Below are 25958 nucleotides of genomic sequence, written 5' to 3' on the forward strand. Positions count from 1 at the left end.
ATAATAACTTTTGTTTCAATGGAGAAACATAATCTTTCTGGATGTATTTTACAGTGGCAGTTAATGTCAACATACGTAATAGCAACAATGCTCATAAGTTAGTTTACTGACAACAGTCTGAATAGAGTTCATCAGGTTATACATGTGCAGGCAGTGAGAACTACATTATGCTCACCATCTGGACAACAGCAATTTTAAGATGTCATCAGTTGTAAGATACATTCTGGTTTCTGTTACAATGTAAAAGAAAAATTGTCTTTTAGAATGGGTGAAAAACATGTTACTTCTCAACTTCCAAATTTATATCTCCAGCCCAGACCTCTTAATTTAATTCCAGATATAGATATCTAGCTCTTATTTAAGTTCTCCACTCTGATTGTTTAATAAGCCTCTCAGGATGTTTAAAATAAAATTTTTAACTCCTTATGCTGTGTCCCCCCAGTCCCACCTCTAGTCTTCCTTCTGCAGTCTTTTCGATTTGGTGCTCTTACGTCTATTGGCTTACATAAGTTAAAAACTGTAGAGTCAGGGGCGCCTGGGTGGCTCAGTCGTTAAGCGTCTGCCTGCCTTCGGCTCAGGTCATGATCCCAGGGTCCTGGGATCAAGCCCCACATCGGGCTCCCTGCTCCGCGGGAAGCCTGCTTCTCCCTCTCCCACTCGCCCTGCTTGTGTTCCCTCTCTCGCTGTGTCTCTCTCTGTCAAATAAATAAATAAAATCTTTAAAAAAAAAAAACAAAAAAAAAACCTGTAGAGTCAAAGATGACTCCCTCTATCATACCCTGCATTCATTTCATCAGCAAACCTATTGACTCTATCTTTATAATATATCCAGGCTATGATGCATCTTACAACCTCTGCCTGTATCAGTCTGATAAAAGGCACCATTTTCTTTCATTTGGCAGTCATTTCCCATCTGGTTTCTTGGCATCAACTCTTGCTCCCACTATGGTTCATTTTCAATATAGCAGCTACTTTAGTTATTGGGAGGAGTTGAACCAGTTTAATAGATACAAAGTGTGTTAACAGGGCCTGGTACGAAGTAAGCACTAGAAAAGCACAATTCTGGCATAATATTCCTATCACCCACTTGTTATTAGAGTACATGGCATAGGGAAAATGGAATTAGAAGCTGGCGAGATCTTATACTGAGGGAGAAATTATAAGATTGTTGAAAATTCGACAGTGTATTTTTTGGGGAAGGGGAAAAGCCCATAAAGCAAAGGAAATAGGTGATGTTTTTTGTAACATCATGTCCTGAAAACATTCACATACCACCAAGTGCTCTTCACAAAATAGTGTTCATTATTTCAGGATTTACTAAAAAATACCTAAAATTAGTGAACATATTTTTTAACTCTGTCTCTTTTGAGAGTCATATAAGCATCATTGTCGAGACATCAGAGAGAATGCCTTGGACTCACACTTGGTGCATTAGGACTGAATTCTCTCACGGAGCTTCATTTGAGAAAGATGGAAAATACTTTGACTAAGGTGCCTCCTACTTCTCTGACCTGTAAACTACCTGCTTCATGCTAGTGCTCTTAGGTGCTGGGAATGAAATAGTGATCAATGTGGTATAGATCTTAACTTCACTGAGCTTACAGTCCTAATAGGCCATTATGCCCTAGTTATTTACTTATGTTTTCCCACACATCTTTTATTTTAGAATTGTAAGGCTCAGTGCTCTGGAATGGTGTTCCAGGGTTTTGGAAAACTGAGAGTGACTTGTTTTTAAAGTTAAATAAGTTTAGTGCATGATCTTATGGACAGTTTAAAAAAGTGTTTGGGGGGCCACCTGGCTGGCTCAGTCAGTGGAGCGTGCAGCTCTTGATCTCAGGATTGTGACTTCAAGCCCCAAATTGGGTGTAGAGACTACTTAAAAATAAAATCTTTTTAAAAATAATAATAAAATAGCTCATTTTTGGTGCTGTTTTGTTTTTCCAGGATCCCTGAAACTATAAGGTCTACCTGCTGTTAATTAGCCAGAAAAAAAAAAAAACAGTCTTTCCTCCCTTTATTCCATTTTGGATAATTTTAGATTAATTTCCAAGTTTAACTGAAAAGTCAGGATATTTTCTGCTTATTGATTTCATGAATACTACTTCCCTCTTTGTATTTCTCACTCTCTACATGCCCAAAGTTATTGTGGAACTATGATCAATAAACTCTTAAATCCTCAACCTCTTTTTTATTTTTATTTTTTAAAGATTCTATTTATTTATTTGAGAGATAGCAGGAGAGAGCATGAGCAGGGAGGAGAGCGCTCTAGCCCAGGACCCTCAGATCATGACTTGAGCCACCCAGGCACCCCTCCACCTCTTTTTTAATCTTAAGAAGATTCCAGACAGCTGTCTGGCCCCTGACTATAGCACTTCTTCAGCCTTCTTAAGTGAAACTGTCTTTTCACAACCCACCAACTTTAGGACCAGGGAATGACTATAACAATTACCAATATCCTTGACTCTCTCGCCTTTCATTTTATGGGCCTAACAAAATACCAACTGTGTACTGTCTCCCTGCCTACACTCAGGCAGTTGAATGTACCGCTTTAAATTTATGCCATAAACCTCAATAGGCCTTTACCTGTCTGCTGGTAGTGCTGCTGCTGCTTCTTCACTTTCCCTGTTAAGACTTCATTTCCACTCATTGCAAACTTGTCAACTCCCACTCTCATCTGCGGACTTCACCGCAAACTTTATTGAGAGGTTAGATGCAGCTCTCATCTCACCACCAAATCTGCAGACCTCCCTGCATTGGGCTGTGTGTTCTCTGTCTTCCTTTCACTTGTTATCAGAGACCTTCCCTGCCAGTCTAATTCCTCTTCTTGTGACTCAGGTTCCATCTCTTCTTACTGTCTCTGGGGCTTCTTTCCTGCAGTTAGCATCTCTCTTCCACATCATCAGTTTCTCCCTCTCTGTTGGATTTTCCTTTTAGCCTACAAACATGCTGTGTTATCTCCCAGCGCTGTTCTTTCTGCAAATGTGTGTAAATGTGATGACCAGATATATAAAATTCCATCCTTCTTAGTGTCTTCTGTCTATTATTCTTGTTCCAGTTTTTATCCAATAAATCTTCTCAGAATAGTTTTTCTCCTACCTCAGTGTCCATTTCTTCTCAACCATTTTTGTGGTGTCTATTTTTTTTTTTACTAGTCCTCTAAATATTGATGGGCCTTGTGGTTGAGTCTTTGCCTATACTCCCTTGGAAATCTGCTTATTAGTGTGCTGTGACACCTAAATGTATCTCCTGCTTCATCTCTCCTCTGGCCCCTGTTTATAGCATGGCCAGCTTGCCTCCTTGATAATTTCATTGACCTCTCCTGTTGGTGACATAATGCTTGCTAACTCTCCCTCTTGATTCCCCCACTTCAGTAAATGGCATCATTGTCCATCCTGTTGCTTATACCAGAATTTTGGCTCTTGACTCTTATTTTTCTCTCCCACCCCTTCCCCATGTCTAATCTATTAGTAAGTCTTATTTTCTCTACTTCTAAAATATATCCCAAATTCGCCAGTTTTTCTCCATCTCCACTGCTTCCACCTTAGTCCAAGCAATCATCTCTTGCTTAGCCTACAACCATAGTCTCAACTGGAATATAATCCATTCTTCACTGGAGTGCTATTTAGAGGCATTACAATATTTACTGCTCTGGATTTACATTATCTAGAATTAAATCCTGACTGTTGTTCACTAGCTCTGTGGGAGTGATATTTAGAGGCATTATAATATTTACTGCTCTGGATTTACATTATCTAGAATTAAATCCTGACTGTTGTTCACTAGCAAAATACTTAATATCTCTGTGCCACAATATTCTCATCTAGAAAACGGGATGATAATTGTCAGTAATAATAAGATAGCAATCAGATTATGTCACACACACACACACACACACACCTGGTTTTGAGAGTTTGGGTTCTCATTGCACTAAGTAAAATCCAAACTACTTACCATGGATTTCAGGACTTCTTCATAATCTGGCTTCTTGCTTAATTTTTCTGACCTCTTTCTTGTTTTCATGTGCCTCTTGCTTACCGTACTTACTGTACTAAAACCACACTTGCTGTCTTTTAACCCTTTACTCTGAAACATGACTTTTGATGGGGTGTTTTCCTTTCTTTTTTTTTTTTATTAGACCAGTTTATTCCCGTTCTTGTTTTGTGTTTGTTTTGTTTTATGTAAAGATAGTGCCATTTTCAAAAATTAGTTGATGTTTTTCCACGTGGTGACTTACCTTTTTAAAGGCTAGAACCAGGGACCTATTATGTTTTTCCAGTTTTGTGTGAGATTTGTAAAATTCCTGGAGGTGGACTTGCTAAGTCAAATGATAGGAATGTTTTCAGACCCATGATTCCTATTGAAGTAAGTTTTTGAGACTTTACATGTCCAGAAAGATTTTCATTTACCCTTATACTTGATTGGTAGTTTGCCTATATGTAAAATTCCAGAGTCAGAATCATTTACTTTTTATTTTTAAAATTTTTTATTGACATACAGTTGACACACAGTGTTACGTTAGTTTCAGGTGTACAACATAGTGATTCAACAACTCCTCACCACAGGTATAGCTACCATCTGTCAACATACAGTGCTGTTCCAGCACCATTGACTGTATGCCCTATGCTGTACCTTTTATCCCCATGACTTATTCCATAACTGGAAGCCCATACCTCCTACTCCTCTTCACCAATTTTGCCCACCACCCACCCCCACCCCTCTGACAACCATCAGTTCTCTGTATTTATGGGTCTGTTTCTGCTTTTTCGTTTGTTCATTTGTTTAGTTTTTAGATTCTACATATAAGTGAAATCATGGTATTTGTCTTTCTCTGACTTACTTCACTTAGCATAACACCCTCTAGGTATTTAGAACTCTTGTTAAATGAATTTTGAACCTCCCAGATATGGTCTTAACATACCAACTTTTTACTTGTATTATCCATCTCTGTTTTTTGTTTTGTTTTGTTCTATTTCTCTGGAATTTTCTTTACCTTTATTTTCTTTTTATATTACAGATTGCTACCGTGGTCTTTACCAATGCTCATTCTGTTATTTACACTTTCTAAAATGTTAACAATATTTCCACTTTCTCCTTGCCTAGTCATTCTGTTTCTTCATTGTGATCTTTCTCTTTCCTTTTTTTGGATTTTCCTGGTCTTGTGATTCTTTTCTTTTCTCTCTCTCTCTCTTTTTTTTAAAGACAGAGATTGACTTTATTAATTAATTAATTAATTAATTTAAAGTAGGCTTCATGCCCAACATGGGCCTTGAACTCAGTACCCTGAGATCAAGAGTCACATGCTCTGCTGACTGAGCCAGCCAGGTGCCCTTCCTTTTTTTATTGAGATATAATGGACATATTATATCGGTTTTAGGTATACAATATGATTTGCTATTTGTATATATTGAGAAATCATCACCACAGTAAGTCTAGTTAATGTCTGTCACCATACATGGTCACAGTTTTTTTTCTTGTGATGAGAACTCTTAAGATTTAATCTCTTAGCGATTTTCAAATATGTAATACAATATTAACTGTAGTCACCATGCTGTTCATATCTGGTGATTCTTGACCGTCTATTCATATTCATGAATAAAGGACTAAGCTGAATAGAGTAGAGAGTTTTGCAGTTATATAGTCTAGACTTTTCTAAATGGGAAGTCTGACTGTGAGTTCTCTTTAAGTTTTGTGTATTCATTGGTTGGTTTTTTTCTAGAGCACAGGGATTGGAGTTGCCAGGTTTAGGGCTACCCCCTAATTATAAATATAAGGACAGCTTTTAGTATGGAAGGAGCTAACCAACTCACCACCTCAATTTCCTTCTTCATTCTCTCCTTCCTTCCTTTTTCAAGCATATAAGAAGTGTATAGAGTATAATAATATTGATTATCCATGTACCTGTAAACCAATTTTGTTGAATTAAGTCTTTTATCATTTTTACTTCAGATTTTCTAAACAAAAATTACAGACACAGATAAAGCACCTTATAGACCATCAGAAGTAATCAGAGCTTATCCTTTGATCCTATTCCCTGCCCTCTTCATCTTCAGAGGTACCCATTATCCTGAATTTAGTGTTTATCATACCCGTGCATGCTTCTAAATTTTAAATTCAGTTTAGTTAAGGGACACCTGGATGGTTCAGTTGGTTGAACATCCGACTTTTGATTTCAGCTCGGGTCATGATCTTGGGGTTGTGGGATCAGGCCCCACATCTGGCTCTGTGCTCAGCACGGTGTCTGTTTGTGCCTCTCCCTGCTCCACCTCCCCACCCCCACCCCACCCCTGCTTACGCTCTCTCTCTCTCTCGAATAAATAAATAAAACCTGTAAGTAAATAAATAAATTCATTCAATTTAGTTAACATATAGTGTATTATTAGTTTCGGGGTAGAATTTAGTGATTCATCAGTTGCGTATAATAGCCAGTGCTCATCACATCAAGCACCTTCCTTAATGCCCATCACCCAATTACCCCATTTCCCACCCACCTCCCCTGACTTCTAAATTTTTGCCATGGGTGTATATCCATAAACAATATTAATTGCATATTTTAAAGCTGTATATATCTTGGAACTTGATTTTTTTCATTCAGTGTTGTGTTTTTGAGATGTATCCATGTTGATATATTTAGCTCTAGTTCCTCATTTTGATTTATATATAGTATTCCATTTTACATTTTTTCTTTTGCTCATTTTTCTCTTAGGGAGTATTTTAGTTCTAGTATTTTGCTGTTATAAACGTTACTGCAATGCATACTTCTTGTACATATGTTAATATTATAATAGGTGATAGCATAATGCCTATCTTCAGCTTAACGGGATATTTCCAGTTTACTCTCATGCATTTATATTATATCCACATGTAGAATAGAAAAGCACCTATTGCTGTATATGGTTAGACCTAAATTTTTTGCCAGTCTCATGGGTGTGAAATGATTTATTTTAATTTGCGTTTCTTTGATTACTAATAAGGTCATTTATTTTTTTATTTGTTTGAGAGAGGGAGGAGGAGCAGAGGGAGAGGGAGAAGCAGACTCCCCACTGAGCAGGGAGCCTGACATGGGGCAGTCGCTTAACCGACTGAGCCATCCAGGGGCCCCAGTGAGGTCATTCATTTTATCATGTGTCTGTTGGATAGTCTGAATTCTCTTTAGTTCAACTACCTATTCATAAATCCTTTGCCCATTTTTCTTTTGGATTATTTGACATTTTCCATAAGGATAGCCAGTTACCCCAGCATTATTTATTATATGGTCCATGATACATGGATAGTCTTACTGTATATATGGTACAGTGTTACTCTCATTATTTAAAATAGTTAAAAGGCTATCATTTTACAGTGCTTTCATAAGAATTTTAGAATCAGTTTCCCAAATTCCATGAGGGAAAAAAAAATCTCAGTATTTTGTTTATTGTCTTGCACTAAATTAATTTGGGGAAAATTGAGATTATTATGATATTGAGTCTTCATACTAAAAAGCATTTATGTTAGTCTTTGTCACATGAAGGTTTGGAGCATGTACGTACACACATGCATCACATGGCATAAATGTGAAGTAAGATTTAGTGGGAAACAGTAAGTGCCAGAGCACACACACTCCCCTGAGCTCTATTATCTTCACATAGATGTGTACTTAGAGTAGACATAACTAGAATATGCCAGGGAAAGGGCTCCTCAGTAATTGGAACTTTGAGGTTGATGAAATGGCCTTATTAGAAAGGGGAGCTCTTTTGTCTCTTTCATCAGTCTTTTCTTGCATTGAGTAAACTCACACCTGCTGAGTCAGCTTGTTGATAGGTTACTGAGAGGAAGCAATTAACCTGCAGAGTCCTCTGAGTTTCTCTTCTCAATCTTCTTTTACTCATTTGCATATTATTTTCCTGTTCCCTCCACAAAGGTCTTGCAAATCTTTTATTACATTTATTTCTAGGGGCTCCAGGCTGGCTCAGTTGGTGGAGCATGTGACTCTTGATCTTGGGGTTGTGAGTTTGAGCCCCACATTGGGTGTAGAGACTACTTAAAAATAATCTTTTTTAAAAAAAGGATTTGGGGCGCCTGGGTGGCTCAGTCAGTTAAGTGGCTGCCTTCAGCTCAGGTCATGATCCCGGGGTCCTGTAATCGAGTCCCGCATCGGGCTCCTTGCTCAGCAGGGAGCCTGCTTCTCCCCTGCCTGCCATTCCCCCTGCTTGTGCTTGCTCTCTGTCTCTCTCTCTCACTTTCTCTGTGTCAAATAAATAAAATCTTAAAGGATGTATCCCTAGATTCTTTATGGTTTTTGTTGTTATTGTGAAGGGCATGTTTTTATTTGCTTGTTTGTTTGTTTAGATAAATAATTTATTTAAATTTATAAATAAATATTTATTTATTTATTTAAAAGAGGGAGGTGGGGAAAGGGAGAGGAAGAATGAGACTCTTAAGCAGGCTCCACGCTTAGCGCAGAGCCCAACGCGGGGCTAGATCTCACAGCCCTGAGATCATGACCTGGGCCGAAATCTAGAGCCAGACACCTAACCAGCTCAGCCACCCAGGCACCCCGAAGGGCATCTTTTTTTATTTGGGTCTGGCTGATGCACTGGAATACTATATAACGTTTGTATCCTTGATCTTATAACTCTTAACGTAAATTAGTCTTTATAGATACTAGTTATTAGCCCTAATGGTTTCTAGGTTCTCTTTAGTTTTTCTATAGATAGCGTGTTTCCTACAAATAAATTTTTATCTCTACTCTTGCAATTTTTATGTCCTTTTTCATATCTTCTTTCCACACTATTAACTTCCTCTATATACTTCAGTGATAACAGGTACCTTTGTCTTATGCCTGACCTTTCACTGTGATATTTTGCTGCAGGTTTCTTCCTTTTTTTTTTTTTTTTTTAATTAACATATAACATTTGTTTCAGGGATACAGGTCTGTGATTCATCAGTCTTACACAGTTCACAGTGCACACCATAGTACTTACCCTCCCCAGTGTCCATCACTTAGCCACCCCATCCCTCCCACCCCCTCCACTCCAGCAACCCTCAGTTTGTTTCCTGAGATTAAGAGTCTCTTATGGGGGCGCCTGGGTGGCTCAGATGGTTAAGCGTCTGCCTTCGGCTCAGGTCATGATCTCAGGGTCCTGGGATCGAGTCCCGCATCGGGTCCCCTGCTCAGTGCAGAGCCTGCTTCTCCCTCTCCCTCTGCCACTCCCTCTGCTTGTGCTCTTCTGTCTATCTCTCTGTCAAATAAATAAATAAAATCTTTAAAAAAAAAAAAAGTCTCTTATGGTTTGTCTCCCTCTCTGGTTTCATCTTGTTTCATTTTTTCCTCCCTTCCCCTAGGATCCTCTGTCTTGTTTCTCAAATTCCTCATATCAGTGAGATCATATGATACTTGTCTTTCTCTGATTGACTTATTTCGCTTAGCATAATACCCTCTAGTTCCATCCACGTTGTTGCGAATGGCAAGGTTTCATTTTTTTGATGGCTGCATAATATTCCATTGTATATATATACCACATCTTCTTTATCCATTCATCTGTTGATGGACATCTAGGCTCTTTCCATAGTTTGGCTATTGTGGACATTGCTCCTATAAACATTGGTGTGCATGTGCCCCTTCAGATCACCAAATTTATATCTTTGGGGTAAATACCCAGTAGTGCAATTGCTGGGTCATAGGGTTTGCTGCAGGTTTCTTATAGATACACTGTATTAAGTTAAAAGATCCCTATTTCTAATATTTCAAGATTTTTAAAATAAGTGAGTATTGAACTTTTCAAAATATATTCGGATTTTGTTACTGATTTCTAAATTAATTGCATCATGATAAAGGAATATGGTTTGTCTAATAATACTTTTCTGTAGTTATGAAACATGTTTTATGGCCTGGAATGTAGCTGGTATATAGAGGTAAAAAGGAAGAATAACAAAACTTGATCAGTTCCATAGAAGTCAGAAAATCAAGAAAAAGCAGTGTAGGGGCGCCTGGGTGGCTCAGATGGTTAAGCGTCTGCCTTCGGCTCAGGTCATGATTCCAGGGTCCTGGGATCGAGCCCCACGTCGGGCTCCTGGCTCAGCAGGGAGCCTGCTTCTCCCTCTCCCTTTGTCTACCCCCCGCTCATGCTCTCTATCTCTGTGTCTCAAATGAATAAATAAAATCTTTAAAAAAAAAAAAAAAAAGCAGTGTAAGTGAAAAACACACAATAAGATGGTAGAAATAAATCAGCTTTACGAAATAAATCAAATTTACGAAAATGTAAGTGAACCAAATTGTCTAATTAAAACACCGATAAATATGTTTAAAACAAAACAAGCTAGCAAAAAGAACTATGCATAATTCATTTACAGTAGACACACAGTGGTTGAAAGTAAAAAGATGAAGGGCGCCTAGGTGGCTCAGTTGGTTAAGTGTCTCACTCTTGATCTCGGCTCAGGTCTTGATCTCAGTGTTGTGAGTTCAAGCCCCATGTTGGGCTTCATGCTAGGCATGGAGCCTACGTAATTAAAAAAATAATAATAATAAGGTAAAAAGATGAGAAAGGATATATCAGGCAAGTAGTGGTAGAATGCTAGTGTAGGTAGGTTTGTATCATAAAATAGACTTTAAGAGAAAAAGCATTGTTGGGAAGAATTAAAGGAAAAAAATAAAAAGTTTGGAGAAAAACTCAAACCTACAGAAAAGTGGAAATAACAGTACAATGAACACTTACATAGATATTACCTATACTACCTAGCTTCAACAGTTATTAACATTTTGCTAGATTTATAGGTCCTGGAAAATTATTTTACCTGTCTAAAATACATTTAGAGAGATTAACAATTCCATAATTGCATGAAGTCCATGTTTAAATTTACATAGTTATCCTAAGAATGTCTTTTATGACTATCCTCCATCCCTGAACTAAGATCTCCTTTTTGTGCATGCATTGAATTAGTTGTTTTCTTTTAGAAGTTGTTATCTTAGAGTCTTCAACTGACCACCCGCCATTTTGTTTCCCATGACATGATTTATTACACTTGTCCTGCAATGTCCCACATTTTGGATTTCTCTGGTTGTCATGGCTTTGACTTTTAAAGAGAGAGGTAAATGTCTTAATGTCCCATATTTTCTCTTTTCCTGATTATTTCATTGTGGTGTCTTTAGCATATTTTTTTATCCTGGATATTTCTTCTAAATTAGAAGTATAAAAGTTTGATTTGATTCTATATAAATGTTTTGCAGGTATACTTCATGGGTGATAGATAATGTGTCATTTATGTTGCATCACATTAAGAGGCACTTGTCGGATTGTCCCTCTATTAATGATTCAAAGCCACATCTCCTTGTAAAGGTGTGTGTTTCCCTTTGTCTTTAATCTGCAGAAATGCTTTGACACTATATGAGTATTCCTGTTCTTTATTAGCTTTTCATCTAATGGCTTTAGCCTCCTGTGATCCTTTCCTGAATCAGTGATTTTATATTAGCTGGCATTTTTTTTTTTTTTTTTTGTAAAGAGAGCTTCCCACATCAAATGGGAATAAGTAGAATTTTTCCCCCAAAAAGGCAAGATAAATACATAATTCTGTTCCAGTAATGTTTAGTTTTCTAAAGATGTAATAGTCACCTACAGTGGTGGCAAACATCGCCCAAAACACACTTCTTACTTTTATGGACTAGTGAGTTTTTATTTTATGTATGCAATCTGTTGTAGTTATAGTTTTTACTCTTTTTGCTGATAATCTTCCAAATTTGGCCAGTAGGAGTCCCTTTAAGCTGACTCCTGTGTTGTTTTGACATCTGTCTGGCACATGAAGATGTTCCAGGATCCCTCTTCTTGGATAATAGGTGGGTCTTAGAATGCTTTAGTGCTGGCCATTTTCCCCTAGTAGTTGTTATCATTGTTTTTGTTGTTTTATATAGTTTATGTTTATTTAGATTTACTCTTGTGTTTATTAGTTAAGGTTCCCCATTTATATTAGTTTCCTGTGGTTGCTGTATCAAATGACCACAAACCTGGTGTTTTATAATACCACAACTGTATTCTCTTAATAATTCTGAAGGTCTGAGGTCCAAAGTGGGTTTCACTGGGCCAAAATGAAGGTGTCAAAAGACTGTTCTCCCTCCGGAGCACATATCCCTGCCTTTTCCAGCTTCTAGAACTGCATTCCTTGGATTCCTTGATTCATGGTCCCTTCTTTCAACTTCAGGGCCAGCAGTGTAGCATCTTCAGATCTCTCTGGTTTATCTTCATGTTACCTTATCCTCTGTAACAAAATCTTCCTCCAATACCATTTTATAAGGATGCTTGTAGTAACATTTATGGCCCATCCAAGATAATCTACCCTAACTCAAGATACTTAATTGCAAAAAAAAGAAGAAAGAAAGAAAGAAAGAAAGAAACTTAATTACGTCTGCAAAATTCTTTTTGTCATATAAGGTAACATAGGTTCTGGGGTTTAGAATGTAGATATTTTGGGGGCTGTTGATCAGTCTAACATGCCCATACCATTCTTCTACATTATTCTGGGTTCAGTTTCCCTTTTCTAGGTTGTCAGCTGTTTTCATTTGTATCTTGAAGTCATTTCATTATCCTCTGGCTTCTTTTACTATTAAGAAATACGCCTCGGTGGCTCAGTTGTTAAGCGTCTGCCTTCGGTTCAGGTCATGATCCTAGGGTCCTGGGATCGAGCCCCATATTGGGCTCTCAGCGGGAAGCCTGCTTCTCCCTCTCCCACTCCCCCTGCTTGTGTAGCCTGCTTCTCCCTCTCCCACTCCCCCTGCTTGTGTTCTCTCTCTCACTGTGTCTCTCTCTGTCAAATATATAAAACAAATAATCAAGTCAAAAAATGGGCAGAAGACATGAACAGACACTTCTCCAAAGAAGACATACAAATGGCTAACAGACACATGAAAAAATGTTCATCATCATTAGCCATCAAGGAAATTCAAATCAAAACCACATTGAGATACCACCTTACACCAGTTAGAATGGCAAAAATTGACAAGGCAAGAAACAACAAATGTTGGAGAGGTTGTGGAGAAAGGGGAACCCTCTTACACTGTTGGTGGGAATGCAAGTTGGTACAGCCACTTTGGAAAACAGTAGGGAGCTGCCTCAAAAAATTAAAAAAATAGAGGCTACCCTATGACCCAGCAGTTGCACTCCTGGGTATTTACCCCAAAGACACAGATGTAGTGAAAAGAAGGGCCATATGCACCCCAATGTTCATAGCAGCAATGTCTGCAATAGCCAAACTGTGGAAAGAGCTGAGATGCCCTTCAACAGATGAATGGATAAAGATGTGGTCCATATATACAATGGAGTATTACTCAACCATCAGAAACAATGAATACCCAACTTTTACATCAACATGGATGGGACTGGAGGAGATGATGCTAAGTGAAATAAGTCAAGCAGAGAAAGTCAATTATCATATGGTTTCACTTATTTGTGAAACATAAGGAATAGCATGGAGGACATTAGGAGAAGGAAGGGAAAAATGAAGGGGGGGAAATCGGAGGGGGAAATGAACCATGAGAGACTATGGACTCTGAGAAACAAACGAGGGTTTTAGAGGGGAGGGGGGGTAGGGGGATGGGTTAGCCCGGTGATAGGTATTAAGGAGGGCACGTACTTCATGGAGCACTGGGTGTTATATGAAAACAATGAATCGTGGATCTCTACATCAAAAACTAATGATGTACTGTATGGTGACTAACATAATAAAATTTAAAAAAAAAGAAATATGCTATCTAATTTATTTTTCTTTTCTCTCTGGTTGACTTTTTTTTTTTTTTTTTTTTAAGATTTTATTTATCCATTTCACAGAGAGAGACACAGAGAGAGAGGGAACACAAGCAGGGGGAGTGGGAGAAGGAGAAGCAGGCTTCCCGCTGAGTAAGGAGCCCAATGCAGGGCTCGATCCCAAGACCCTGGGATCATGACCTGAGCTGAAGGCGGATGCCTAACGACTGAGCCACCCAGGCACCCCTCTCTCTGGTTGACTTTAAGAACTTTTATGCACTTTGACTTCAACCTGAATGGTTGTGGATTTAGTTTTATCTGTCACGGCCAGGACACAGGGCTCATTGTGCTACTCTTGAGTAATTTTTATTTTCAACTGTTTTGGAAAATTACAGCCATCTTTTCTTCAAATATCTCTCCCATTGTCTGTTTAGCTTCTGGATTTACTAATTCCATTCTTTGTCTTTCCTATTTTCCATTCATTTTTCTCTGCCTTTTGGCTAATTTTCTCTGAATCCTCTTCTAGTTCTTTAATTCTTTCTTCAGCTCTAATCTTTTTACTTCAGCTGAAATTTTATTTTAATGACTATATGATTAAAATTTCAGTCTTTATCATTTCCTCATGCTTCCTTTTTATATGTGCTGTCTTTAAGCTTGGAGATATTCTAGAATTATCTCAATAGAAACTTCCTTTTGTATTTTGGTCTGTGATTTATTAGTTTTGATTTCTTTCCCAAGCTGCTGGTGTATTTGTTTTTTTTTTTATTTTAGAGGAATTATTTAGAATCTTTTTCACTGAGTGATGGTCTAGCCTTCTTGCTTACAGTACCATAATTCTTGTAGCAGTTCTTCTGAAACTTTAGGACCATGTCTGTCTTTTTGAATTATTTATTTAAAATTTTTTATCTTTGGTAATAGTCATTTTTTTTTGGCATCTATAATCTGTAATTTTCTCCTTCGACCTGTTAAGGTATGACTTTACTGGATTCCTGATGAATGACTAGCATTAATTTGAAAGAAAGAGCAAGAGGGAGAGTTGGGGGAAGGGAGAGGGAGAGGGAAAACAGTTTTTCTATCCAGAGCGCCTGGGTGGCTCAGTCGGTTAAGGCCTGACTCTTTTTTTTTTTTTAATTTTTTAAATTTTATTATGTTATGTTAGTCACCATATAATACATCATTAGTTTTTGATGTGGTGAAATGTCCAACTCTTGATTTCAGCTCAGGTCATGATCTCAGGGTTGTGAGATCGAGCCCCACCGTCAGGCTCCGTGCTGTGTGTGGAGCCTGCTTAAGATTCTCTCTCCTCCTCTCCCTCTGCCCCAGCCTCCCTCTGCCCCTCTCTCTCCCTCCCTCTCTCCCTCTCTTTAAAAAAAAAAATTGGGGGGCGCCTGGGTGGCTCAGTCGTTAAGCGTCTGCCTTCGGCTCAGGTCATGATCCCGGGGTCCTGGGATCGAGCCCCACATCGGGCTCCCTGCTCTGTGGGAAGCCTGCTTCTCCCTCTCCCACTCCCCCTGCTTGTGTTCCCTTTCTTGCTGTGTCTCTCTCTGTCAAATAAATAATATCTTTAAAATAAAAAAATAAAAAAAATAAAAATAAAAATAAATTTTTTTTTCCATCCTCACAGGTTGGATTATTGTGTTTTTTTTTCTTTTTGTATTACCTATGTCAAGTTTGGACATCTAGATTTTGCTAGTTTCATAAAATGTATTTGGAAGATTTTTCTTTTTTATATGCTATCATCTAATAATTGTTATTATATTTTCTTTAAAGGTTTGATTGAAACCAATCATATAATAATCTGGACTTGATGCCTTTTTATTGGGAGGAAGGAAGCCGGTGGCTGTAGTTTTTTGTACCATTGTTTCCCTGTAGTTCCTTCCCTAGTAGTTTGTCTGAATTTATATTTTAACATAGGCATCTTCTGAGGTAGGCTTTTAAAAAAATATTTTTAGGGGGAGAGAATTTTGCCATTTGTAAAGTCACTAGAAATGATCACTTGTTTACTAAAATTACCTGGTTTTAATTGCTTTGGTCCACTGAAGAGATCGAAACAGGACAGGAAATCTAGTACCCTTCTTGAATATTTTTGCTTTTGTTTTTAATTCTTTCATTTCCCTTTTAGGATTGTTGAAAAAGATTTTCTTCATTTTTTCTAAGAAGACATGTTAAGGCCAAAACTGTCTCCTTTTAGTTTTACAATATCCTATTCTACTTTAAAAAAAAGCAACAAAACTATTTTTGGAGACAGCACATGGGCGCTCACACGCATGCACCGCAAGGGGTGGGGGGCAGAAGGAGAAAAAGAATCCCAAGTAGGACCCGCCCCCCCCCCCCCCCCCCCCCCCCCCCACCGAGCACAGAGCCAGTTGCACGGCTCTATCTCAGGACCCTGAGATCATGACTTGAGCCAAAATCAAGAGTCAGATGTTTAACCGACTGAGCCACCTAGGCGCCCCTTTATCCTGTTTTTAATATATTTCTATTTTATAAGTATCATCAAAGTTCTTTCTCTTACTCTTCTGGGGAAATCTGAAAGAATTTTTTGTCCCAGACTCATCTTTAATTTCAACGAGGGCTTGTAGTGAGTTTTCTTCATTTTTTGGATATAAAATTACTTTTGTTTGGGGAGATAAGAAATCTTATTTCTGGACATTCATGGTCTGGCCCTGCCCTACATCACCAAACCAATCATTTTCTACTGCCCAGCAAAAAATTTTTATTCTAATCAGTTTTAATCAGCTCCGTTCCCTCATTTTCCTCATACTCATTCTCCTTTGCTAATCCAATTTTTTTTTTTCCTTTCTCTCTCCCATCCCTTGGGGGAGTGGTTCTTTACCCTTACTGCACATGATTTTATCTATGGAGCTTTAAAAAAGGGGGAGTTGCTGTGGGTTATAAAGTCTTCAGTTTGCTGGACTGGAAAGAATCACTGAACTAGGATTAGTTTTTTTCTCTTACCCTATTCTAAAGACAGCTTGAATCTTAACTTCAGCACTGATTGAATACCTGTTTATGACCATGACTCAAGATTTAAGCAATGAGGAGACAAAAGAAGAATAGAACATCTTTCTGATCTCAAAGCAGCTAGTAGATATGAAAAACATAATCAATTTTAGGATATCAAAATTCTTATTATAAAGCTGTTCTGCCTGGGTGGTCAATGAACTCATCATATAAGGAGGTTATCATTTTCTGTGGGACTGTGGGAAAAATAAATTTTGGGAGGGTTATGGGGTAGATCATAAGTTAGTCTTTGAATGAGATGTCTATTCGTTTTCTTAGTAGAGATGTTCAGTAGGCAGTTGGACAAAAAGAGTCTGGAGTTGAGAGGACAGAGCTGGATTTAAAAATTTGGGCTTCATCAGTCCATATTTGGCATATAAAGCTATAAGTTTGGATAAGATCACCTGGGGAGTTAAGTATAGCTAGAGAAAAGAAGACATCTAATGCTTTTGGAGGGTTATGAGAAATTATCCATGGAGTCATAAAGGAAAATGTTGCAATATCTGACCATAGAAAGAAAAGGAAACTTCTGTCATTGCTTCTCAAATTTTAATATAAATCATTTTGTTAAAGCTCGGTAGGTCTGAGATGGGGCCTGAGATTCTGCTACTCTAACATCCTTCCAGGAGATTATGCTGTTGCTGGTCTATAGACCACACTTTGAGTAGCAAGACTTTGTATGACAAATGAGACATAAAATGAAAAACAAGAAAAGACTGCAACATTTGGAGGAGGATAAGGATTAGTATATAAAATATCTAGAACAAAGGGTATCTATACATCAACAAGAAAAAAATAGAATAAAAAAATGTGGATAGGGAATTTTTCAAAAAAATGTAAATGTCCAATGAACATGAAAAATGTTCAGTTTTCTGGGAAATAGAAATTGAAACAACAAGATCACCTTTTCCCCTTCAAATTGGCAAAAGTTTCAAAGTTTGATAATACCCAGTGTTGATGGGATACCCTCCTAATGGGAGTATGACTTAGTACTTTTTCCTTTTGGAAGACCATTTGACACATTTATTAAATTTTTTAATGCACATAACTTTCAATTCAGAAATCCTGTGCCTTGATATCTAAAGGGGAAACTTGTACCTTTGCCCAGAAAGGCAGCTCAGAACTATTCATTGAAGCATTGTTTGAAGTTGAGAAAAATGGAATAATCTACATGTCCTCTAATAAGGGAATTATTAAGTAAACCGATGGTCCTGAAACCCCCTTGTTCATCTATCTATTCCCTCTTGTACATTTTTTAATTATCTCACATTTTTAAATTACAGCAGTAGTTTAAAAGGCCATAATTTCTAGTGTGTATTGTATTTATGCTGTTCATCTTTGGTTTAGATCATGCAACTCATAGAGTATCTAGCATATAGTGTAATTTGCAAAGCACGTTCTCTAACCAGATAAATTGGACTCGGTCTTAATCAGGGAAAAAAAACTGACTTACATATCTTAAACATGTAATATGTGCCTGTACTATAACCACCTGACTTCTGAATTCTAGGCTGGCTGGATGGCTAAATGGATGAGGCTTAGAACCCTGCCAAGAATTTGTTTCTTTGATAAAGGCCTGATTTTAATCACTTTCCGCCTCTCCGCCAACACACACACCTTGCTTTCTCTCAAGGGATTTTTACCACTTGTTTGTTAGGTACTTTGAAGTTTGCACATCTCAGAATAGTGCATCTTAGTAGGGTCTGAGATGGATAAGAATTTTGCCTTTCTTGAAGAGAGTGGAGAATTACAATGTGATTTTAAAGGGAGAGGAAAAAAGAACTAGTTCTCAAACCGTTCAGTTAGAAGGAGTACATATAGACATCGAAGATCTGGAAATTGTTTCTCCTAAAATCATCCATGTCCACCCACTGTTAGGTTGCTGTTGAAGTTTGAAGACCATTGAGATAAGCAGTGTCAAAATATTACGAAATGAATGTATCTATACTTAACCATTTTAAAGAAGTAAAATATGTATGTCTTGACATGGAAAGAATTTTGAGGCATGCTGTTCAGTGAATGACAAAGCAAGTGTTAAAAATATATTTTATATATAATACTTATATGTTTTTGTATATTTTGTATGTGTATGTATTATGATATTTACTTGAATTAAAAGGAGATGTGGAAGGATGCATAACGAACTGTAAATAGCACTTAACATTTTTGGCAAGGGGTCCAGGAATGTGGGGAAGGTGAAAAAGAGATTTTCATTATTTATTCTGAATATTTATCTATTACTTGAGTCTTTTACAGTTGAGAGTTTATTGTATTACTAGTGTAGAAAAGAGTTTTAAGATGTTTAATAATAAATGGGAAAAATTGCTATATTAAACAGGTCTCTAAGCCCTAAATTTCAAGGAATGCTGGCAGTTGCTGCAATATTTTAATAAAAATATTCTAATTCATTTTATTTATATTCTTTTAAAATATTTTTCAGGTGTGGAATATCAAACAAATGATTAAGTTGACACAGGAACATATAGAAGCCCTATTGGACAAATTTGGTGGGGAGCATAATCCACCATCAATATATCTGGAGGTAAGCTACTGAGTATCCTATCTGTTGTAATTTTGAAAATAAAAGCATGAACTTATCACAAGGGTTTGTACTGGTAACATTGTTTCTCTTAGGAGATGAGATGAGAAAGGGGAAGGTGAATTACCTTTGTCTTTCTTATACTTCTTAATCTTGTTTCACTTGTTATAGTAATATGCAGTATTTTGTAATTTGGAAAAATGTCAAAACTAAAGGAGAAGTCATGTATAAACTTAAAAATATACCTTGGTGGAAAACTTATTTAAAAGGGGGGGGGGGCGCCTGGGTGGCTCAGTCGTTAAGCGTCTGCCTTTGGCTCAGGTCATGATCCCAGCGTCCTGGGATCAAGCCCCCGCATCGGGCTCCCTGCTTGGTGGGAGGCCTGCTTCTCCCTCTTCCACCCCCTCTGCTTGTATTCCCTCTCTCACTGTGTCTCTCTCTGTCAAATAAATAAATAAATCTTTAAAAAAAAAAATAAGGGCGCCTGGGTGGCTCAGTTGTTAAGTATCTGCCTTCGGCTCAGGTCATGATCCCAGTGTCCTGGGATCAAGCCCTGCATCCGGTTCCCTGCTCAGTGGGAAGCCTGCTTCTCCCTTTCCCACTCCCCCTGCTTGTGTTCCCTCTCTCACTGTGTCTCTCTCTCTGTCAAATAAATAAATAAAATCTTAAAAAAAAAAAAAAGAGGGGCACCTGGGTGGCTCAGTCATTAGGCGTCTGCCTTCGGCTCAGGTCATGATCCCAAGGGTCCTGGGATCGAGCCCCGCATCGGGCTCCCTGCTCAGTGGGAAGCCTGTTTCTCCCTCTCCCACTCCCCCTGCTTGTGTTCCCTTGCTCGCTATGTCTCTTTCTGTCAAATAAATAAATAAAATCTTAAAAAAAAGAGAGAGAGAAAAGAAAATAGTAATTCTTTGTTAATTAGAACTAGACAACTTAAGCAACAGTTTTTCTGCCAGCCACTTCTATGTCTTGGGAGACTTTCCCCCATGCTTAGTTGTAAATACATTTACATCAATAACCGTGTTTGAGTATAGCAGGGATTCGCTGCCTCCTCCACACTCACACTCTTCAGGCTTTTTAATGTTCAAATTACATCTAACTAGGATAATATACAGGAGACCATACCTCATAGATTCTATCTTTAGCATGTAGATCCGCATTCTCAGGGACAAACACTACACAGTTTCTCTGTAGAAAGCCCTGTAATATAGTGGTTAAGATGAACCTTGGAGTCACACAGACCCTGTGTTTGAATCTTAGCTGTGTCTTAGTTTCTGCAGATAGGTTACCTAACCTTCCTATTACCTCACCTCTTTGGTAAAATGGGAATACTATCACACATGTAGTAATTGAAGGTTTCATTAAGTTTATAATTATGAAATAGCATCATTCTTGACACATACTGAGTGCTCCATAAATTTTTGAATTAGAGACAATAAACATGGAACTTACACCACTTGATATACTATGAAGAGGAGCCTGCCTGGCAATGACAATATTTTTCCCTGGGGAAGGTTGGCGAGGCCCAGGGAAAAGACCTTTGGGTACTAATACATGAAGGCCCTTCAGTGAAAAATCAAATCTCTTAGTTACCTACTGAGACCCACCATTCTGGTTTCTTTATGAACTTGACTACTCAAATAAATGGTACTATACAGTATTTGTCCTTTTGTGACTAGCGTATTTCATTTAGCATAATGTCTTCAAGGTCTATCTGTGTTGTAGCATGGGTTAAAATTTCTTTGCTAATTAAGGCTAAATAATATTGTACATACTGTTTATCCGTTCATCTATCAATGGATACCATCAGTGATTGGTCGTTTTTACCTTTTTGTTATCATGAGTAATGCTGATTTTACTCCTTTTGACTATATACCCAGAAGTGGAATTACTGAATCATGTGGTAATTCTGTGTTTAATTTTTTAAAGAATTGCCATACTGTTTTCCACAGCAGCTGCCTTTTTCATTCCTGTTAGCAATACACAGGAGCTCCCATTACTCCACATCCTTGCCAACACTTTCTCTTTCCGTCTGTGTGTGTGTGTGTGTGTAATGGCCATCCTAATGAGTGTGAAGTGCTGTCTTGTGGTTTTGATTTGTATTTCCCTGATGACTAATGATGTTGAGCATCTTTTCATGTGCTTATTGGCCATTCGTGTTTCTTCTGTGGAGAAATGTCTATTTAAGTCTCACCCATTTTTTAATTGGGTCGTTTATTTTGTTGTTGAGTTGTAGGAGTTATTTATATATTCTGAGTATCAGTCCTAATTAGATACACGATTTGCAAATATTTTCTTCTAATCCACAGGTTCCCTTTTCACTCTGTTTATTACGTTTTGTGCAGTTTTTTTTTTTATTTTGATGACGTCTAACTTACCTATTTTTCCTCTTACTGACTGTGCCTTTGGTGTCATATCCAAGAAATCATTACCAGATCCAGTGTCATGAAGCTTTTTTTCTGTTGTCTTCTAAGATACATAATTACAGCTTTAGCCCTTTTGTTGAGGTCTTTGATCCATTTTGAGTTAATTTTTCTGTATGGTATAAAGTAAGAGTTCAGCTTCAATCTTCTGCATGTGTATATCCAGTTTTCCCAGCCCCATTTGTTGAGAAGACTGTCCTTTCTATAGAAGGACAGTTGAGAAGACTGTCCTTTTTATAGAAAGTTTGACATGTGCCCTTGTCAAAAATCATTTGACCATGTATGTGAGAATTCATTTCTGGGCTCTTTTTTCTTTTCCACTGGTATTTATGTCCAACGTTATGCCATTTTATACTATACCTATTTGATTACTGTAGCTTTGTAGTAAGTTTTGAAATCAGGAATTGTGAGACCTCCAGCTTTGTTCTCCTTTTCAGGATTGTTTTGGCTATTCAGTATCCTTTGAGATTTCATAAGAACTTCAGGGTAGATTTTTCTGTTTCTGAAACACGTTGGGATTTTGATAGGGATTACATTGAATTCATAGATTGCTTGGGTAGTATTGACATCTTAAAAGCTCTTAAGTCTTAAATATAAATGGATAGCTAAGAATAAGCAGATATTGGAAGAAAGCTTATAACAGGAAAGATAATAGCAAAAATGGCCAAAAGAAACTCAGAAACAGTGCAGCGAAGATGAAAACCTGAAAATAACTATAATTAACATCAGAGATAAGACAGTCTGTTCTTGTTTCATGGCTGTTCTAAAACAAAAGTCTTAATGGAGCACAAGAAAGAGCTCTTGGTATTAAAATAATTAAAATAGTATAAAAGTTAAGCAGAAAATGTAAATGTATGTGTATATGTATGGCTCTGTGCATATAAATAAATGTTATAAAGTTAAGGAAATCTCTAGAAAGCAGAATAAAAACACAGATGGAAAATATTAGAGGAAAGATGAGAAAAATTAGAGAATAAATCTAGGAGATCAAAATTACAAATGCTTTTAGCTATAGAAAAACAAAAAACAATCACAAGTTGCCCAAACAAATAGGAGTTTTATTTTCCGCTCCTATAACAAGAAGCATGGAGGTGAATTATTTTAACATTTGTTCTACAGCTCAAAGTTACCAGATGCTGGGGTGGATCTCTACAGTCCTTTTGGTTTTTCGGTCATGACTGCAACAGATCTGTGTGGTCTCATAGGACACCTCAAAACAGGACGCCGGGATCACAGAGGCTCTCTTGTGTACTGAGCTCTTTCAAGGAAGAAATTATTCCCTCCAAATCCCCTAAAAGTCTTTTCCTTTACATCTCATCGAGTGGGATGGGATCACATATATCCCTACACCAGGACTGTGTTGAAATAAGAGGCTAAAAAGTGAAGTTTTTCCATTGTTCACAATTTGGCTTCAGATTGGTTTGAGACTGACAAGTAAGAGTTAGGCTGGTTATTTCAATCCATACCATTTCAACACAGGAAATAATGTTTCCTATATGTTTGATGTTTCCACAGGAAACATCTTTACCTATCCCAGCATCTCTTCCTTGTAGCAGAACAGAGTGAATTCGGTTATATCACCATCAGAAATCCTCTTTTCTTTTTTCCTTGTACTAATTTATTTTAAAACTTTTAAGTTGTTCTAGATTTTCTCTTACTGACATGAATAATAATTAAAATTCTGTTGATTCCCTTGATGATAACTATAGTGAAATGAGCTGTAGTACTCTAAAGAATTTCAAATTTGTCTTTTTAATCTTTGATCTCCTTTTTAAATCATCATCCAGAGGAAGAAAAGATAAGTTATTTCCCAGAATTTTTTCTTTTTCTCCCAATTTTTCTCTCTTCACTCATCCAACAAATTATTTGAATGACTTCTGTGTATAAGATATAATGCTAGATGCTCTTCTAGTAGTAGATTCTTCTTTTTGGACCTGATATATATTGGATTCCTGAAGTGAAGAAATGGTGTTTCTGGAATTACCCTACTTATCTAGTGTTACACACTGAGTCCTAGCTACCACAGAATTTACATATGTGCTAGGGTTCCCTGCAGACAGATGATAACTGTAGGAGCTCCTAACATTTATTGAGTTGCTATGTACCAGACACTGTTCCAGGCATATAGTAGATCATTTAATCCTCAACCTACCCTATGAGTTATACTTCCTATTCTCATTTTCATTTTATAAAGATGAAGAAACTCAGGCACAGAGAAGTTTAATAACATGGTTAAGGCTACACAGTTAGTAAATGGTATAGTCAAACTTTGAATCTAGACATTCTGAATTCGGATTCTGCTCTTAACTGCTATATCATTATTATGATGCTGCCTTTTTGATCTTTAGTCTGTGTAGAATCCAGGATAATGCAGAGAAATTTTGTTAAAACAAATGAAAATACTGGAAGCAAGGTGCTTCCTGTGGAATGCAGAGCAGTTCATTAAATACCATTTTTGGGTAGTCTGCAAGATTTCATTGTGTCTTGTAAGATGAAGTTTAGTAAGAATAAATTTAATGAACTAATGATAAAAAAAAATTCAGGGTGCCTAGGTGGCTCAGTTGGGTAAGCATCTTCTGCTCTGGTCATGATCCCGGGGCCCTGGGATTGAGTCCCAGGTCCGGCGCCCTGCTCAGCAGAGAGTCTGCTTCTCCCTCTGCCTGTGCTCGATCTCTCTCTCTCAAATAAAATCTTTAAAAGAGTAATTTTATTTCACTGCTTTTTCCCATTTGTTTAAAGTAGATCCGTAGATAGTTTTCCTTCCATTCTTAATTGAGAAATGATTCACATACTGTAAGATTCACTTTTTTATTTTATTTATTTTTATTTATTTGAAAGAGAGAGAGAGAGAAACAGCATGAGAGGGAAGAGGGTCAGAGGGAGAAGCAGGCTCCCCGCTGAGCCGGGAGCCCGATGTGGGACTCTATCCCAGGACCCTGGGATCATGACCTGAGCCGAAGGCAGACGCTTAACCAACTGAGCCACTCAGGCGCCCCAAGATTCACTTTTGTATTTTAAAGTGTACCACTCAGTGGTTTTTTAGTATATGCACAGAGTTGTACAATCATCATCAGTTCCATCACTAATTCCAAAATACTAGAAAAAGAAACCCTTTACCCATTAGCAGTCGTTCCCTTCAGCCCCTGGCAACCACTGATATGCTTTGTATTTCTATAGATTTGCCTTTTTGGATAATTCATGTAATGGGATCATACGTGATGTGGCATTTTGTGATAGGCTGCTTTCACTTAGCATAATGTTTTCAAAATTCATCCATGCTGTAGCATGTAGCATTCGGTGTAGCATTCATTCCTTTTTATTCCATCATATGGATATACAGATTTTGTTTATCCATTTATCAGTTTTTGGACATTTGGGTTTCTTCTTTTTGGCTGTCATGAATAAAGGTATTATGAACATTCATATATAAGTTTTTGTGTAACATATGTTTTCAGTTGTCTTGGCTATATGCCTAGGGATGGAACTGCTGTGTCCTGTGGTAACTCGATGTTTTAACTCTTTGAGGAACTACCAGACTATTCCAAGGTGGCTGCTTCATTTTACATTCCCACCAGAAGTGTATGAGGGTTTAAATTTCTCCACATCAGTACCAACACTTATTTTCTGTTTCATTTTTTTAAATTGTTTGTTTTTTGAATAGTCATGGTAGTAGTTGTGAATCGGTGTCCCATTGTGGTTTTGGTTTGCAGTTCCCTGATAACTAAAGATGTTAAGCATCTTTTTTTTTTTTTTTTAAGATTTCATTTGCCAGAGAGAGAGCGAGAGAATGAGAGCAAGAGAGAGCACGCAAGCAGGGGGAGCAGCAGGTAGAGGGAGAAGCAGACTTCCTCCTGAGCAGGGAGCCTGATGTGGGACTTGATCCCAGGACCCTGGGATCATGACCTGAGCCGAAGGCAGACGCTTAACCAACTGAGCCACCCAGCCATCCCTTTAAGCATCTTTTTCATGTGCTTGTTAGCTATTTCTGTATCTTCTTGGGAAAAATATCAATTCATATTTTTTGCCCATTTTTTAAACTGGGTTATTGTTGAGTTGTGAGAGTTCTTTGTATATTCTGGATAATAGAACTTTATCAGATATGATTTGTAAATATTTTCTCCTATTCTATGGGATTTATTTTTCATTCTTTTGGTAGTGTCTTTTGAAGTACAAAAGTTTTAATTTTGAGAAGTGTAGTTTGTCTATTTTTTCTTTGGTTGTTGTGCTTTTAGTGTATCATATCAAGAAATTATTGCCTGATCTGGCGTCATGATGATTTACTCCTATGTT

The 25958-nt window shown here is 37.5% G+C and overlaps 1 protein-coding gene across 3 annotated transcripts in view; it reads left to right on the top strand.

Annotated features, from left to right (window-relative positions):
- Window positions 1–25958, top strand: part of BRAF (B-Raf proto-oncogene, serine/threonine kinase) — a 166284-nt gene that overhangs the window by 60451 nt on the left and 79875 nt on the right. For all 3 annotated transcript variants that reach the window (XM_032401448.1, XM_032401450.1, XM_032401449.1), the window contains exon 2: window positions 19150–19251. In XM_032401448.1, coding sequence (XP_032257339.1) covers window positions 19150–19251 — 102 coding nt within the window. The remainder of the gene's footprint in view (window positions 1–19149; window positions 19252–25958) is intronic.

The sequence above is a fragment of the Phoca vitulina genome, unplaced genomic scaffold (assembly GCF_004348235.1).
Source record: "Phoca vitulina isolate PV1807 unplaced genomic scaffold, GSC_HSeal_1.0 scaffold4, whole genome shotgun sequence".
NCBI lineage: Eukaryota > Metazoa > Chordata > Mammalia > Carnivora > Phocidae > Phoca > Phoca vitulina.